Source organism: Benincasa hispida, chromosome 10 (genome assembly GCF_027475165.1).
Source record: "Benincasa hispida cultivar pf3 chromosome 10, pf3_genome.v1.1, whole genome shotgun sequence".
In the NCBI taxonomy this organism is placed as follows: Eukaryota; Viridiplantae; Streptophyta; class Magnoliopsida; order Cucurbitales; family Cucurbitaceae; genus Benincasa; species Benincasa hispida.
In genome coordinates this window covers 392,471-408,941 of record NC_143487.1, presented here as the reverse complement: position 1 = coordinate 408,941, position 16,471 = coordinate 392,471, and the positions used below count along the sequence as shown (strand labels likewise).

The 16,471-nt window shown below is 35.0% G+C and overlaps 2 protein-coding genes across 4 annotated transcripts; one reads left to right on the top strand and one right to left on the bottom strand.

The window, feature by feature from the left end:
* Positions 1-817: 817 nt before the first annotated feature.
* On the top strand, positions 818-3,598 carry LOC120088881 (UDP-Glycosyltransferase superfamily protein). Its single transcript, XM_039046321.2, has 2 exons — positions 818-1,364; positions 2,281-3,598. Exons 1-2 carry the CDS (start codon positions 818-820, stop codon positions 3,219-3,221), a joined length of 1,488 nt encoding a protein of 495 aa, XP_038902249.2. The 3' UTR covers positions 3,222-3,598.
* Positions 3,599-8,078: 4,480 nt separating this feature from the next.
* LOC120089516 (5'-AMP-activated protein kinase beta-2 subunit protein) lies at positions 8,079-11,681 on the bottom strand. 3 transcript variants are annotated; one of them, XM_039047015.2, is made up of 4 exons: positions 11,536-11,681; positions 11,227-11,329; positions 8,703-8,797; positions 8,079-8,619 (listed from the first exon to the last, which is right to left on the bottom strand). In XM_039047015.2, the coding sequence occupies exons 3-4, from the start codon at positions 8,727-8,729 to the stop codon at positions 8,293-8,295; spliced, it is 354 nt and encodes a 117-aa protein (XP_038902943.1). In that variant the 5' UTR covers positions 8,730-8,797; positions 11,227-11,329; positions 11,536-11,681; the 3' UTR covers positions 8,079-8,292. The 3 variants fall into 3 exon arrangements, with proteins under 3 accessions (XP_038902943.1, XP_090162289.1, XP_038902942.1); XM_090306163.1 differs by lacking the exon at positions 11,536-11,681 and adding an exon at positions 11,477-11,533; XM_039047014.2 differs by lacking the exon at positions 11,536-11,681 and having other exon boundaries at positions 11,227-11,470.
* Positions 11,682-16,471: the final 4,790 nt, after the last annotated feature.

Below are 16,471 nucleotides of genomic sequence, written 5' to 3'. Positions count from 1 at the left end.
GATTTATTGAAATTATAGAAACTAAAATTAGATAATTAAAAGTATGAAGATTAAAGTTGAACAAACATGGAATAAATTGATATTTTAACCTCAATTAAATCGAGTCTTCTTCTTGAGAGTGGGGCACCACACGACTATAATTAAACCAGGGGTGGAAACGGTTCAATTCGATTCGGCTTGTTGGTCAAATATAACCAAACCAAATTTACTAATATGTGAAATCGAACCAAATTGATTTATTAGTTTAATCCGAAATAAACATAACCGCATATATTTGCGATTCGGTTCGATTTTAAATTCGATTATGATATTTTTAAAAAAAATCTATTTTATATTTTTTAAATTAAAAATGGTTCGATTTGGTTTGGTTTTAAATTCATTTTTATTCTTTAAATTAAAAACAGTTGGATTTTAAATTCAGTTTCTCCTTTTTTTTTTTAAGAATATATATATATATATATATATATATATATATATATAAAAGTTAAAAACAATTTGGTTTCAAATTAGATTTTCGAAATTGAAATCGAATCAAACCAAATTAATTCGATTTCAAAATTTCTTCAAATCGAACCGGACCATATTTTTTGATTTCAATGAATATTTAATTATTTAAAACAGTTCGATTTTTACCATTCAGATGACCCCTAAATTAAACTGCTACCCTTCACCAAACAATGTCAATTCTTTAATCTGTCCGTAAATAAGGCAAATCCAATCATTTTTTCAGGACGTCAAAAATGAGTCAATTTTTATGGATCAACTAAATTATCTATAAATATTGTTGTCATTTTGTGTTTCCCTTAAACCAAAAAAAATGGCCCCAGAATTAAAGAACCAAAGAAACCAAAAGCCCCACGCAATTTTCATTCCCTACCCTCTCCAAGGCCACGTCATCCCCTCTGTCCACTTGGCCATCGACCTCGCCGCACGTGGCTTCACCGTCACCTTCATCAACACCCACGCCATCCACCACCACACCTCCAACGCCCATTCGGCGGCCGGAGATGATTTGTTTTCCGGCGTACGGAAGTCGGGGCTGGACATACGATACAGAACCATTTCGGACGGCTTGCCGGTTGGATTCGACCGGTCTCTGAACCACGACCAGTTTATGGGGTCGTTGTTGCATGTGTTTTCGGCCCACGCGGAGGAGGAGTTGGAGAAGATTGTGAGAACGGCGTCGGATGGCGGAGGCCCGGCGGTGAGTTGTCTGATAGCGGATACGTTCTTTGTATGGCCGTCGAAAGTGGCCAAGAAGTTTGATTTGCTTTATGTTTCGTTCTGGACCGAACCGGCTTTGGTTTTTACGCTGTATTATCACTTGAACCTTCTACGCAAGAACCGCCATTTTGCTTGCCAAGGTAATTTCTTTTCCACTTTTTAATTTATAAATTCCGTTCAATAAATCTTGCCAAGAACTTTCTTGACTTCTTGAGTGACTCGCTATACATAAATTTTGCAATTAAAAAAGGCTTTAGAATGTATCAATTATATTATTTTATTATAAATTCTATTCTAATAGATTCAAATAATCTACCATAATTTATTAGAATTATATTTAGTTTTTTCTTGAATTTCAAAATTATTTCTATTTTATCCAGGGAATTTGAATTAATAATTTAAAAGAGTAATTGGACATGAAAAATCATTTTCATTTAAATTCTTTGGATAAAAAATTGTTTAAAATACATTTTAAAATTTATTTTCAACAATCGTCAAACACGTCGATTGAAATTCTTTAAAAATAAACCAAACATACTGTTAGTTAAACTACGATTTATCTATTTTTCTAAAATTAAATTAGTGTTTTTTAATTCGTTTTCATTTTTATCTCCCTCGGAATTTATTGATATTTATGGTTAATTTTTCTTGTTTGTCAGACGTTAATGATATATATATATATATATGCGCTTTTGTTCTAGTTACAACACAGAGCTATTTAGAAAAGAGATAATTAGGTGCATGCTCTCTACATATCATGCAGCCCTCCTTTATAAAATAGTAAAAGAATAATAATAATAATCTAATGTTTTTATTAAAAAAAATTGGTCAAATGACAAATTTTAATTAAATAACTACACCGGCAGAAGAATGATTGGTGCAACTATTTCTTATCTTGCGGCCCTTAAGGGAAAAAAAATAATAATAACAACACAGCTTTGAAAAAAACAAAATAAAATAATTCTCAACCGATGCCCAAATATTTTTCGTTTGAAAAAATATTTTTATCTTATATTTTGAGTTAATGAGTGGGTGGGTTTGTTTAATTTTGAACAGATATTCGAGAGGACGCCATAGATTACATACCTGGGGTACCTACAATCAATCCACAAGATACGATGTCGTATTTACAAGAAACCGATACGACGTCGGTTTGTCACCAAATCATATTCGCAGCATTTCAGGACGTTAGAGGTGCAGATTTCGTGTTATGCAACACCGTACAAGACATCGAAAACGATACCGTTTCGGCTCTCCAAGCCCAAATCCCATTCTACACCATCGGACCCATTTTCCCACCTGGATTCACCAAAAGCTCGGTCGCAACCAGCCTATGGGCCGAGTCCGACTGCACCCACTGGCTCAACTCCAAACCCCACGGCTCAGTCCTCTACGTTTCATTCGGAAGCTACGCCCACGTCACCAAAACCGACCTCACCGAAATAGCCCATGGGCTTTCATTAAGTGGGGTCCATTTCATTTGGGTGCTCCGACCCGATATCGTCAGCTCAAACGATACCGACCCATTACCCATTGGATTCAGGAAGGAGGTTGCTGACCGTTCGATGATCGTGCCATGGTGTCATCAAAATCAAGTGCTGGCCCACCCTGCAATCGGAGGGTTCTTAACTCACTGTGGATGGAACTCGATTTTGGAAAGTATTTGGTGTAATGTACCGTTGTTGTGTTTCCCTTTGCTTACGGATCAGTTCACGAATCGGAAATTAGTGGTGGAGGATTGGACGGTTGGGATTAATTTGAAAGATGGACGGCAGATGATAAAGAAGGAAAAAGTTGCGGAGAAGATTAACCGTCTGATGGATGGAAAATCAGGGAGTCAGTTTAAAGCTGCGGTTAGAGAAGTGAAGAGGAAATTGGAAGATGCTGTGAAACCCAATGGATCGTCGGATAAAGCTATGAACCAATTTATCAACGATCTCAAAGTCGCTATCTCAAATAAATTTGAACGGGTGAAAACAATAAGCATTGGGTTCTAGATTTACCAAAAGTACTCTCAAACTTTGCTAAATGTTTCAAAAATATTCTACCTCATTTATAATTTGTAACTTTGTCACGGATGTTTCAAAATAAACTTTTTTTTTTCATAGAATTAGAAAATCGTTAGAATTCTGAATAAAAATTGAGACTTGAAAAGAGAGTAGAAATATCTTGTATACATCATTTCAAATCTCAATTTTAGTCCAACATTTTAACATTTCTAATTCAAATAGTTGTTTTTGTACTATTTATGAGAGGTTAAAGGTAATAGTATAATTTTAAAAAAGAATATGTTATACGAACCAAAATGTTGAAGGGTAATTTAGAGATTTAGTGCTATTGACATGGTCAACATTTTTTTAAATTATTATTTTTACAATTTGTGGGATAATAAAATCGAATCTCTAACCTTTGAGATTGATCCTACAAATTGAGTTATACTCTTCCTGCCAATTTAATTAGTTTCAATCCATAATAGTTTCAATTTAATGTTGTATGTTTTAATACTTTTCAATTTATTCACACATAATTTTAGGTCAAAAATTGATTGATGATAACCCATGTAGCATAATATTTACGAAATTCAAAAGGAAAAAAAAAAATTCAAAGTTTATGGTTATGTTATAATTTTAAACTTTAAAAATTAAAATTTAGTTTTTAAACTTTCAATTTTTTTTTAGCATTTCAAATTTATACCAATTTTATAAATTTTGAATTTATCAAAAACTTATTGAAGACAAAAAAATTAAACATTGCGAGACTCCTATTACCCACTTTTAAAAATTCAAAATAAAATCGGTATAAATTTCAAACTTAACTGCATATGCTTTCTTTTCTCCTCTAAATTTTCATGAATTTACTAAATACTTTTTACCAACTACCTGACGAGCTAAATCAAAACTTTTTAAATATTAAGGAGTAAATTGAAAAAATATATATATTTCAGTAGTAGGGAACTATAACATGTATTTAGTCAAAATTTATTAAGATAATCTTCCCCTTAAATTTAAACACGTACAATACTATTACAATTTTTACCGAGAAGATCGATCTTATATATCAATAAATAATATGTTATATGCTTTTGCTTGCAGCAAGCTAGACATTGTAGCAATCCATATAAAAAAAAAAATGAGATCTTTAATTAACCCCCAAAAAAAGGGGAAAAGAGATAATTTTAGAGCAAATAATATCATACATATAATCAAGGTTCATGAGTTAAGGTTCCACAATTTTTGGAGAACAAATTATAATAAGAAAAATTGAATAAACAAAAGTTATGATATATGGGGAACATATATAAAAATAAATTAGATGAAGAAGAAGAAGAGATCATAGAAAGCATATACAACAAAAATTGTAACAAAAAACATGGTTTTTATTATTTTCAAGGGATGGTGTTGATGGAATGATCAGTGGTTGGAGAACAACCACCAGAAGTATGATAATTAACAAAGCGGCTAGGCGCGGAAGAGCGGCGGAAGCCTTTAGGGAGGCAGCTTTTGACTTCATTGCCACCGAAAACCAGCCTCTTTCGGTTAAGCTGAGGCTTCACGGTCTCGTAATCTTCGACGTCGGGTGTGCTGAGAGGTCTAACGATGGTGCTCGGGGCGCTCGGGGGGACGCAACGTGCGCCCATGGATAGAGTGGGAGAAGATAGAAGAAGGAAGAGGAAATAAATGAGAAAATATGGGAAAAGAGAAGCCATAAGGTTGAGGAATATTGTAAGAATAAGGTTGTGCGTTTGTAATTGGAGTGTAAGAGGTTTTTAAAAAGGAAGGGTTGAAAGAAAGAGCTTTAAATGAGCTCGTGAGTAGGCAGATATAAGGCAATGGTATTGCACAAACACTTCATTGCTGGCATTATAACACTTTTAACTTTAGCATTCACTGGTTTCAAGAGTGGTGGTCTTGCCCGTGAATTTCTATCATATCCACTCCTTTTTTAGTTACACCCATTTTCTTATGATTTCCAGATCATCCCCCCACTCTCATGTTTTTCGTAATTAAACCTTCATAAATATTGAAGTTTAATGTTTGAGATTAATAGAAATTATGAGAAATTAATTTTTGGACTTTTATTTTACGGATCACTTTAATTTTACACTAATGATGAAGGATGACCATTTGGAATATTGAATTGGTTATTATAGTAAACATTGTAACTAAAAGACAAATATAAAAGAAGTACAAAAAAGTAAACAATGTAATCAAGAGATTTGAAATAATAATATCATACTTAATTGTGTGTTATAATAGTTGAAAATACTAACTATTATAATTGGAACCCCGAACATTGAGTGAGTTGTAATAGTCCACTCTACCTACTTGAAGTTTGGGGCTAAACACCCCATGGACCAAGGAATTAGGAGGTAGGGAATGTAGAGTTGTGAACTTCACTCTTTATTTGACCCAAGGGGTTCATGGATTCTATTACTAAAAAAACAAATTTATGTCTTATTAATTCTTTATACCGATGCCCTAAGAGTTCACAACTTCACAAACTTTACAACTTCATTCCTTCTCCAAACAACCTCTAAGAGTTTGTGAATTATCCATACACTGCTTCTTGCAATTTTAGTGAATGTAAAATTATGATCCTCTCACACTCTAGAGCTCTTCTTCTCTCACTTCCCCATGCTTGCTCTCACACTAATGTTTCTCCTCGTGCTCACCACTCCAAACTCACATTAATAGTGCGCAAGGGGATAATATAGATAATTAATACATTGTTATTTGAGGAATCATTATTTTGGTTGGATGATATAATTTTAAAATTACTTTTATAGCTAAACATTAGCTTTTGAGTGAATCCCATCAGCTTACTAATAGTATTAAGCATTCTAAATTTAGGTAATTTGAAAGACAATTAATTAATTATCGGAAGTGTGGATATAAAACTCCGGAATAGAAAAATTGTGGAATTTGGGACGACATATCGAAATCAAGTGAGGTGTGGTCCTTAATGTAAGGCGGCAGAAAATTGAAAACGAGGCAAGGAGGATATTAAATTTTGGGTTCTAAGTCACGGGGCTTCGCCTCCAAAAGTAAACTCTTTCGAAATGACATTAAGTTTTCAAGGTTCAATATAAATTAAATAAGAAACTGAGGGAAGCACACCAACATTAACTTATATACTAATTAAATTTGACGAAGACATTAAATGTTTGAGTCGAATTTCACGTCAAAATGAGCTTTCATTTTCTTAAATTTTATACCACGAAAATAATAATAATGTTGATTGAAAAGGAAGTAAGCCCAAGAAGAGAACAACACTTTAATATGGGCGTCCAATTCACGGGCATCTCCCCTTCAAAGGAGACACAAATTTTAAGGTCTTTTTTTCTTTCCTTTTCACCTCTCTTTTGCAATCATATCAATATAAAAATCCAAAAAAATATTTACATTTTATAGGAAAAAATTTCAAAAGTACTTATACTTTTGAAACTTTTTGCAATAAAATATAAATATTTTTAAATATTTATTTATATTTAAAACCCCATTGTTTAAATAGTAATATTTCAATATTTTTAATTACTTCAAACTTTATTGTTTAGGGGCATCTGCATCTTTCTTCTAATTCCAGGCTTTATTCCTTCTTTTACAGAGAAGTAGATGTCTGCATCTAACATTTACTGCTTCTAGTACTATCTTTTTTCACTGTGTATTTAATATTTTTTGTCAGGGACTTAATGTTTAAAGGTGAAATATTTAAATTTTTTAAATACTAATTTTATAAAAGTGAATCTTAAATGGTGAAATATTTTCAACCTTTATATGTTAGATGAAATGATACGTTTTTTTTAGAATGGATAATTATGGTTTGAACTAATGCTATCGTAATGAAGTTGGAGAAGATTTTAATGATTCTATTTATTATATTAAACGCAACCAAGAAAATTAAGACTTAATGCTAAATTTTCTTAGCTAAATTCGTAATTCTATGTGTAACCGTCATAGAGTTTAGAATTAGACTATTCTATTCTTATAAAATATCAAAATTTTAGAATTTGTCGTGGGTTGTCCAAGGCAAGACCCAAAACCCAATGACGAACACAAGCCCACAAAGTGTTGAGAGGAGGTATAGGGGATTGCACGTCTCACAAAGAAAATGTAAATGTCTTGAGGTCTAGGACAACCAGCCAGATCAATAAAGGAGATATAGGGGATTGCACGTCCCACAAAGAAAATGTAAATGTCTTGAGGTCTAGGACGACCAGCCAGACCAATGAATATATACCACTCAAGAAATAATTGAGTCAGACTTAGACTGACACCCGCCAAATGAAAAATCCAAGTTGTTTCTTTGTACTTATAATGTGGAGTCTTCAGATATCATGTTGTTTGGAGTCACCATGCTCTTAACCTTTCCTAGACATGATCTTTCCAATATTGGATATTGTTAAAATGGATATGATTACAATATTTCTAAAAGATGTTCTTCAACATTACATTGGCACCTGCAAAAGCTTTCATCGAGTCTAATTTGCTTTGGTACGGTGGATTATGGGTATGTTACTCTACTTCTAAATAAAATCTTTTGTACGTACTAATATATATATATATATATATATACAAGTAAATAAAATCTTTTGGTAAATTTATAAACATCTAACTGGCCGACCTGCTGATATCTTCGACAAGATTTAGCAAATTGTCCAATCAATGATACATTGGTTTCCCATCTTTCCATCATTAAAACCCCAAATCTTCAAACATTGTCTTAATTGTTTTCAAATAAGGTACACGTCTAATCAAATAACACATCTGAACTCCTACTACCAAAAAAGATAGCCGACTGAAATTTCATGTCAACAAGTATTTGAATCTTTAACAGCTAGATCTAGAAGATGCATATGCTTGAATGTTTTCAATCAATGCATTAAACAGTTCAAAAAATACAGGTACAGAATCTCGTTGTCAACCTTCATTTACTAGGTGAAGTTAAATGCTTCCACCCCTAACTTCATTGACTTATCAAATGTCATAAAACATTTTCTACAGCTAAACCCATGTAGCAATGTCCCATGGACTAATTCTAGTGAAAGTTTTTTCTTATGTATATGCATAACTAAGCCCTGCTACTTCCTCTTCTATGAACTGGTTTGTAAAGCACAACCGTGACATATTTTGAATGAAAACGATGTGTGAATCCAAGAGCCACAACGGAACGTGGAGTCTCCCGGTTTTCGATAAAAAGATGGTTGAGAATCACATTCTGTGGCAATGGAAGGGTTTCACCAGCATCTCTACTCGCTGGCTGGCTGAGTAGGGTGTGCTGCAAATGAGGCGGGACAAGTGGTGGATCACGTGCCTCGTCTTCGCTCCCAACATATACATTATTATAGGTTGAATCGGGGGACTTTGGGACTTCAAAACCCACTACAGTGTTCTGATCCTGTAGAAAGGATACATCTTTAAATCCCCATTTCATGTTATTAATTGATGAAAACACCTAGATTTAGAACTTTAGCAGCTTACACTATCTTCAGAGCAAAGGTTGTTCATGTTGAAGTGAAAGCTTCCAAGCTAACAGCAAAAACTCATGAATTGCAGAAGATTATAAAACTGGAAATCTGAAACGAACACAGGTTTTCTTCAGTAAGTATTTACGTAAAAAAATTTGTATACGTAGTATATATGACTTTGAGGTTCTAGTCTACCTACCTTTTTTTTTTTTTATATCAAATAGTCTAACTACCTTCATATCAATCAGGTATACACTTTGATGGATATAAACTAGAAATGAAAGTAAACCAACATGAGATCTCATTCTCCTAATCCAGGTACTCAGAAGCCTAAAGAAGATGAGGTCTAGTTAGTGTAGCATGCTCAACAGTATTTCTCTCCCAGCTATGTGTCCATTCGGATCCTAACCAGAGCCTTGGAACTTATTGAGAGACCAAGGAAACTATTGAACAATCCCATTACTGTTTCTTTTGCAAGTTCATTAGTTATGTTGATCAAACTTTAAACTTCAGATCCAAGAATGTACAGGTACAGTGGAAAAAACCCTTAAATATTCTGAGTTTTCTGACTAGCAAATGTTGTAGAGTCAAACCATATTCTCTAATTTCAAGCTGAATATTCGATGGAATGGAAATTGTTTTTAAAAATGTGTTATGTTAGTCTTTGAAGCATAAATTGGGGTAACTAAATGGAACAATACATGTATAGCGAACAGAATGAGTTGCTCGCAATATTTGTGGGGATATTTGGGAATAATGGGACAATGTTAATCTTGATGCCTTCGGAGCTTTTCTTACATTGTTATTTAATTACTCTCCTCCTTTTATCATTCAGTAAGGATGTTCATTGTTTATCCTCCAATCTGCATTGAGAATTTACCTTTAGTCATTTCTTCTCTCTTTCGTGCAGACCTCATCCTTCACTCCCTCTTCGTTCTCGCTTTAGAAGGTGTAAGAAGGTTAAAATTTTCACCCAGCAAGGCTCTCACATGAGGACTGACACTATTGACCTCATGCAAAGATTATCTTTTCTTCTTTTGAGATCCTAAAACTGCAATGTTTGTAGAAGTGCTTTGAAGGATATGGTACATGTTCTTTGGGGATGGCAATATAAGTCTAAGTGCAATTGAAGACAATTTTTTTAGGCTTTTGGAGGTGTTGTTTCACTTTTTACCCCATCCTCCATGGCAAGCTACTCACTTTCCATCTTAAGGAACATTTGGCTTGAGAAAATAGAGATGCAGAGAGTTCTTGGGAGAAGGTTAGGGCATTGGCTCGGTTCCATGTCTCCTTTAAGATTTCTCTAACAAAGGATTCTAGAGCTTTTCTATTGTTTCTCGTTCTTACTAATTTTGTAATGTTTCGTAGTTAGACATCCATCAATGCACTAACAAGAAGACCATAAATTTATAGACATCCAGAACAATGTGGCTATATACTATAGTTAGAATAGAGCAACCATACATACAAAATAAACATTGGAGAACCAAGTTGTCTAATACGTTGTCCATAACATCCAATGATAGAGTTAGATAGTCAGACATTACAAGAAGCATACCAAACGATTTAATGATAAAAGACAGGAAATAAATCAAAAGACTACAACAAGTACACAATGGAGAAATAAACGATTACACAAATCAAGGGAAAACATCAGGAAAGACTTACTCAAGTTAAAAAAAAAAAAAAAAAATCTTGCTAAGGTAAAGTCTTCCCACTTCTAATAGGGTAGATAAAAGTCATTGCTCAAATTCACAAGGAAATAGTATAGCTTTAAAAATCATTTCATCGTCTAGAAACAATCATGGCAGAACCAAACATTGGAGTAGAGCAAAGTTGCATTTATTGAACGAGGATAGGCGATATGAGAATTGGAAGAAGGCACACCAAATTGAATGATTAAGAAGATATATATCATACGAAACCAAAGTTTCATTGAAAAAAAATGAAAGAATACAAGGGCGAACAAAAAACAAGCCCAAAAAACAGGAAGGGCAAGTGCCACTTTCTTTTAATAGCATAAAAAACATTGCTCTTTCCAATAATTCCAGAAACCTTCTTAAGTTCTATGAGCACGTACTCCCAATGATTTCTCAACCACCTCCACCCCCAAGCTCAAAATCAGAATTATATTTGGCTCATCAATATTTAACTCCCTCAATGCTGCAATTGGCTGTGTCATGCTTTCAATTCATCAGCATGCAGAGAATGCAGATTACCAAGAAAACGAAAGAGAAACAGATTGAGACGCTTGAGGGGAAAAAAACTTATATATGTCACGATATGCTCGTAGTAGAAGGAAACAGATTGGTCACACGATGGGATCAAATATTAAAGGGAAAACAAAAACATCACAAAGGTAATATTATAGATAACATCTAATTGAGAATCTTTAGGCTGAGCTACAGGCATTCTCAACTCCAAAAGAGAAGAAGAAACGAAAGAAATAAGCCCAAAAAAAAAAAAAAAAAAGAACTTCATAGCATTATGTAAAACTGAAAAGAAAATGGAAGATTGTAGCTGAAGAGGAGATTGACCTGGATGATTGATTAGAGAATTTGACCCTTCAACAAAGGTGGAGAGAGAGCAGAGCGACACCCAGAAACGACAATGGAACAATAATTGAATTCCCAAAGTTATCTGCAACAAATTAGAAGCAACCCATCAAACGATTGAGTCAGATAAGGAGATTGAGCAATGTAAAGTGTGGAAAATTAGGAGAGAAAAATCTAAAATTTGAAGGTGGGTGAATTAGAAGAAGCAAAAAAGAGTTGAAATAGGGAAAACCCTGGAGAAGAGTAAAGGGTTTTGAAAGAAAATAGGGAAAAAAGTTAAAAGATACTTACAGGGAAAGGAGAGGTAATGAAGAAAGGAAGAGGAAAAGTTGAAGAGGGGTGAAATTGAAAGCTCAAACACTGAAAAGGCTAAGGGGGACCAACACAGAGACTGCCTCCTCAAACGAATCCGCGAAAGGGAATCCTCTCCAACTGCTTATTTAGAGGGCGCACATGCTCCTCATAATTTATATAAATTAAATAAATAAATTACTCATTACGAATTTAGGTGGAAAATATCCATACACACCCATTTAATGAAAATATCCATACACACCCATTTAATGAAAATATCCACACACACACACCCATTATGTTATCAATTTAAATCATAAATTAATAATTGTATCGATTTAAACTCTGAATTTTTATAAGTGTACTAAAATATACTATACCACGTTTCATTTTGGATCAATTTATGATTCTTAGACAAAATTTCCTTAAAAAATCGTTTGTTCATTTACTCTATTTGAAAACCAATATTTGAAGAATTTTACACACCTTTGAGAATTAATGCATGATTTATTAAAGCAGAGTAAATAAATCTACTGTACCATTTATTAACCAAAAGAGGCCTATAAATGGCATAATTACAACAGTGACTAACCATTTAACTAACTGTATAACAAACTTATAACAAAATATAAACTAATTTTTAATACTCCCCCTCAAGATAGTGTGGTTATATCAAGAATACCCATCTTGGATAGTAAGGAGAAAAATAAAGTTTTGGGCAAAGCCTTGGTGAAGATATCAGCAAGCTGCAAGTGAGACCGGATGGGAAGAAGTTTGACATTGCCACGAACAATGCGATCTCGCACAAAATGGCAATCAATTTCAATGTGCTTCGTCCGTTCATGAAAAATCGAATTTTTAGCAATATGGACAACAACCTCATTATCACGGTAGATTAAAGAGGGATGAATAAGAGGTATCGAAAGCTCATGAAGAAGTTGTTCAACCCATAGCAATTCACTTGTAGTAGCAGCTAAAGCTCGGTATTCAGCTTCGGCAAAAGAACGAGATACCGTAGACTGCTTCTTAGCCTTCCAACTAATTATAGAATCACCCAAGAAGATGCAGAAACCGGTTATAGACTTCCTTGAATCAGGACAAGATCCCCAATTAGCATCAGAATACGCCTTTAATTGAAATGTGTGGACAGGTTGTAGTAGAATACCTTGATCCGGAGAAGCTTTCAAATACTTAAGTAAGGACATGGCAGCATCAAGATGAGGCTGTCTAGGTTGAGCAACAAATTGATTGAGCTTATTGACAACAAAAGCTATGTCGGGCCGAGAAATAGTCAAGTATAGCAGTCTTCCAATGAGTCTCCGATACAATGTTGCATCAGGAAGGAGGGTACCAACATCAAATTGGAGCTTTAAAGCCAGATCAAGAGGTAGAGGAGCCGGTTTGCAAGCCAACAAACCATGATCTTCTAGGAGTTGTAATGTATAATTCCATTGTGATAGAAGAATACCCTGAGACGATCTTGCAATTTCAAGACCCAAGAAATACCGAAGAGACCCTAAGTCTTTGAGCTTGAAGGTCTCGTGCAGATGATCTCTGATCTCATGTAGTACAGGTAAAGAAGCACCGATAATGACTATATCATCAACATAAACAAGCAAAGCAACAAAGGATTGAGCAGAACCTCGAGTGAATAAGGAGTAACGGACTTGGACTGAGAAAATTCCAAGTAAAGGAGTGCCTTTGAGAACTTGTCAAACCATTGGTGTGATGCTTGCTTAAGGCCATATATGGATTTATGCAAGCGACAAACAAGATGCTCCCCCTGTTTGTGAACAACATTGTGCTTGTAACCCAAGGGTAGATCCATGTATACCTCTTCAACTAAATCACCATGTAAGAAAGCATTATTAACATCTAGTTGAAGTAAAGACCAACCTTTTGAGACCGCAAGAGTAAGAAGTACTTTAACAGTAACAAGCTTAGCAACAGGAGAAAATGTCTCAATGTAGTCGAGACCTTCATGCTGCGTGTATCCTTTGGCTATTAATCGTGCCTTGTAGCGGTCAATGGTCCCATCTGCACGATACTTGATTTTGTATATCCGTTTGCATCCAATAAAGTGTTGGCCTTGAGGTAAGGGCACAACAGACCAAGTACGGTTGGTTTCTATTGTTAGAAGTTCATCATGCATAGCTTGGCGCCAATGTTCATCAGGGACAGCCTGGTGATAAAGCTGAGGCTTATATGCGGTTGAGATATTGAGGGCAAACATCTTGTAGATAGGATTCAATCTGTCATAAGATAAAACAACTTGTAAAGGATACTTAGTAACTGTCTGTTGAGAATGATTGTGTAAAAGAAGGTTGCAATGATAGTCCTTGAGATATGAGGGTGGTTTAATCGTCCTTGTAGAGCGGCGACAGTGAGAAGAATTATCAAGTAAAGACAGATGGGGCTGATCAGTGACTGCAGCATCATCATCAACAGGTGCAAAGGGAACAAAGAAAGCAGTAGGTTGAAAACGTCATGTGAAGTTGGCTGGTCAGAAAGCTCAGGAGTAGCAGAAGCAGATGATGTACAGGCTTCACTGTTGGATAAATCACTTGAAAATGGAAGTAATAATGGTAAAACTAGATCAGGAAAAGGATCAAGTTTCTCTGCTTGAGAACTGATTTGATAAAAAGGGAATATGTCTTCATGAAACACAACATCCCTTGAAATAAAGAATTGCTTCTTCTCAATGTCATATAAGCGATAGCCCTTGATGCCAGTAGGATATCCCAAAAAAGCAGAGGCAATGGCCCGAGGCTAAAACTTGGTCCTGTGAGAAGGTAAAGTAGAGGCAAAACAAAGACAACCAAAAGTTCGTAGTGAAGTATAGTCAGCATGTTCAACAGTCAAACGATAGTAAGGTGTTTACCAGGACAAGATGTGAGATGGAATGCGGTTGATCAAATAAGATGCGGCCAATATGCACTCTTCCTAAAACAAGATAGGTAACCTAGTTTGAAATAAAAGAGATCGTGCGATATTTAACAAATGTTGATGTTTTCTTTCTACTACCAAATTTTGTTGAGGCCGTTCAACACAAGAAAACTGATAGAGAACACCTTTGGCAGCAAAAAAATCAGTAAAGGTCAGTTCTGGTGCATTATCCGATCGAAAACTTTTATGAAAAAACCATATTGAGTTTCAATCAACTGAAAGAAGCAAGGGACAATAGTAATAGCTTCATTTTTGTTCCTCATAAAAAAAATCCAAGTGTATCAAGAATAATCATCAACTAGAGTTAAAAAAGTAACGATATCCAGCATGAGTAGGTTCATTGTAATGGCCCTAAATGTCACAATGTATAAGATCAAAAGCATGAGCAGCAAGTCTATTATGACTTTGAAAAGACAGTTGTTTTTGTTTTGCTAGAGGACAAATCATGCATTTATTACAAGTACTATCCATGTCTACATGTAAAATGTCTTTTAGGAAACTAAGATGTTTATATGATGGATGTCCAAGCTTATGCCAAGTAGAAGCAGAGAATGTAGTAGTGGAAGAACAAACAAGTTCTATAGTATGTGAAAATGAATGTAAGGACTTATCAACTGATGCTTGCAACAAGTATAATCCATTCCATTTGTTAGCCTCGCCAATCGCCTTCAAAGAGTACTTGTCCTAAATGAGGCAAAAATCACTAAAAAAAGTGACCATGACGGGTAGATAGGAAGTTAAAGAGCTTATGGAAATTAAGTTGAAACAGAAATCTGATTATATAGCACATTCTGTAGCATGATATCTGTACTGATTTGAATATCCCCAACAAATTCAACCCGAAGCTGAGACTGATTAGGCAAAGTAACAGTTGTCAGTGTAATTTGTCTTAGAGTAGTGAATAGGACCTTATTATGACATATATGAGCTGATGCACCAGAATCAAGTATCCACTGATCAGAAGATATATTAGAAAGGGAACAAATACCTGCAAAGTGAGCTGTAGAGTGATAGAATCTGCCTTATTGGACGTTGCTGCTATGGTAGCTGTGTTTAGACATGTTGAGATGGGACTGGAGCATAGCCAATAAGCCTTAGCATTGTTCAGATGTTAAAGAGGATAAAGAATCAGAATGATCTGCTTTTGCTGATTCGGGAGGTTTGTAAAGCTTATGCCCTGGTGGATATCCATGGAGTTTGTAACAACGATCAACAGTATGCCTTTGAATATTACAGTAGGTGCAGATCGGTCTATCCTTCCTCTTGTTTTGATTGGTGTTGCGAGAATAGCTTGGAGAAGTCTGGTGGGAAGCAGAAGAACCATTTTTCACAAGGAGGGCAGTGGCATTAGATGAAGATATTGCATTGCCAAAGGATGAAGAATAAGCTTTCTGGTCAATCTCCTGTGCAACTAGAGAGAGCCCGATTGATTGATGGTTCTGGTTCCATTAATAACAACTGAGATCTGATAGGAGCAGATGAATCGTTTAAATCCATGAGGAAAGCCATAACATACTCTGTTTGGAAGTAAGTCTGTAGGTTCTTGACACCACCACAAGTGCATTTTCCACAAGAACAAGATGGGCGATAGGAAATGAGTTCATTCCACAACGTTCTTAGCTTGGCATAGTATGTGGTAACAGAATCTTGATTTTGGGATAAGTTAGAAATTTCACGGTGTAGTTGGAAGACTCTTGGTCGATTTTTACACTGGTACCGTTCTTGCAGATCAACCCAAATTTCTTGGGCGGAATTAGAGAAGTTGATGCTAGCAGAAATCTCTTTGGAAAGAGAGTTAAGAATCCACGCGGTGACAATGCCATTACATATGATCCAAGAACTGAGTAACTCACTGGAAGGTCGAGGGATTTCACCATTGATGAAGCTAAGTTTATTCTTGATAGTGAGCTCGATCTTCATCGCCTGACTCCACGAGTCGTAATTCAATTTCGTAAGAAGATTGGAAACGAGCACAAGGCTGGTGCTG

What these genes read in the sequence shown, in the direction of transcription:
- LOC120088881 (XM_039046321.2), top strand. Translation starts at nt 818, where the DNA reads ATGGCCCCAGAATTAAAGAACCAAAGAAACCAAAAGCCCCACGCAATT. An exon ending in CCGCCATTTTGCTTGCCAAG is followed by an intron (nt 1,365 to 2,280) that starts GTAATTTCTTTT and finishes AATTTTGAACAG; the next exon opens with ATATTCGAGAGGACGCCATA.
- LOC120089516 (XM_039047015.2), bottom strand. Translation starts at nt 8,729, where the DNA reads ATGAACAACCTTTGCTCTGAAGATAGT. An exon ending in ACCTTTGCTCTGAAGATAGT is followed by an intron (nt 8,620 to 8,702) that starts GTAAGCTGCTAA and finishes TCCTTTCTACAG; the next exon opens with GATCAGAACACTGTAGTGGG.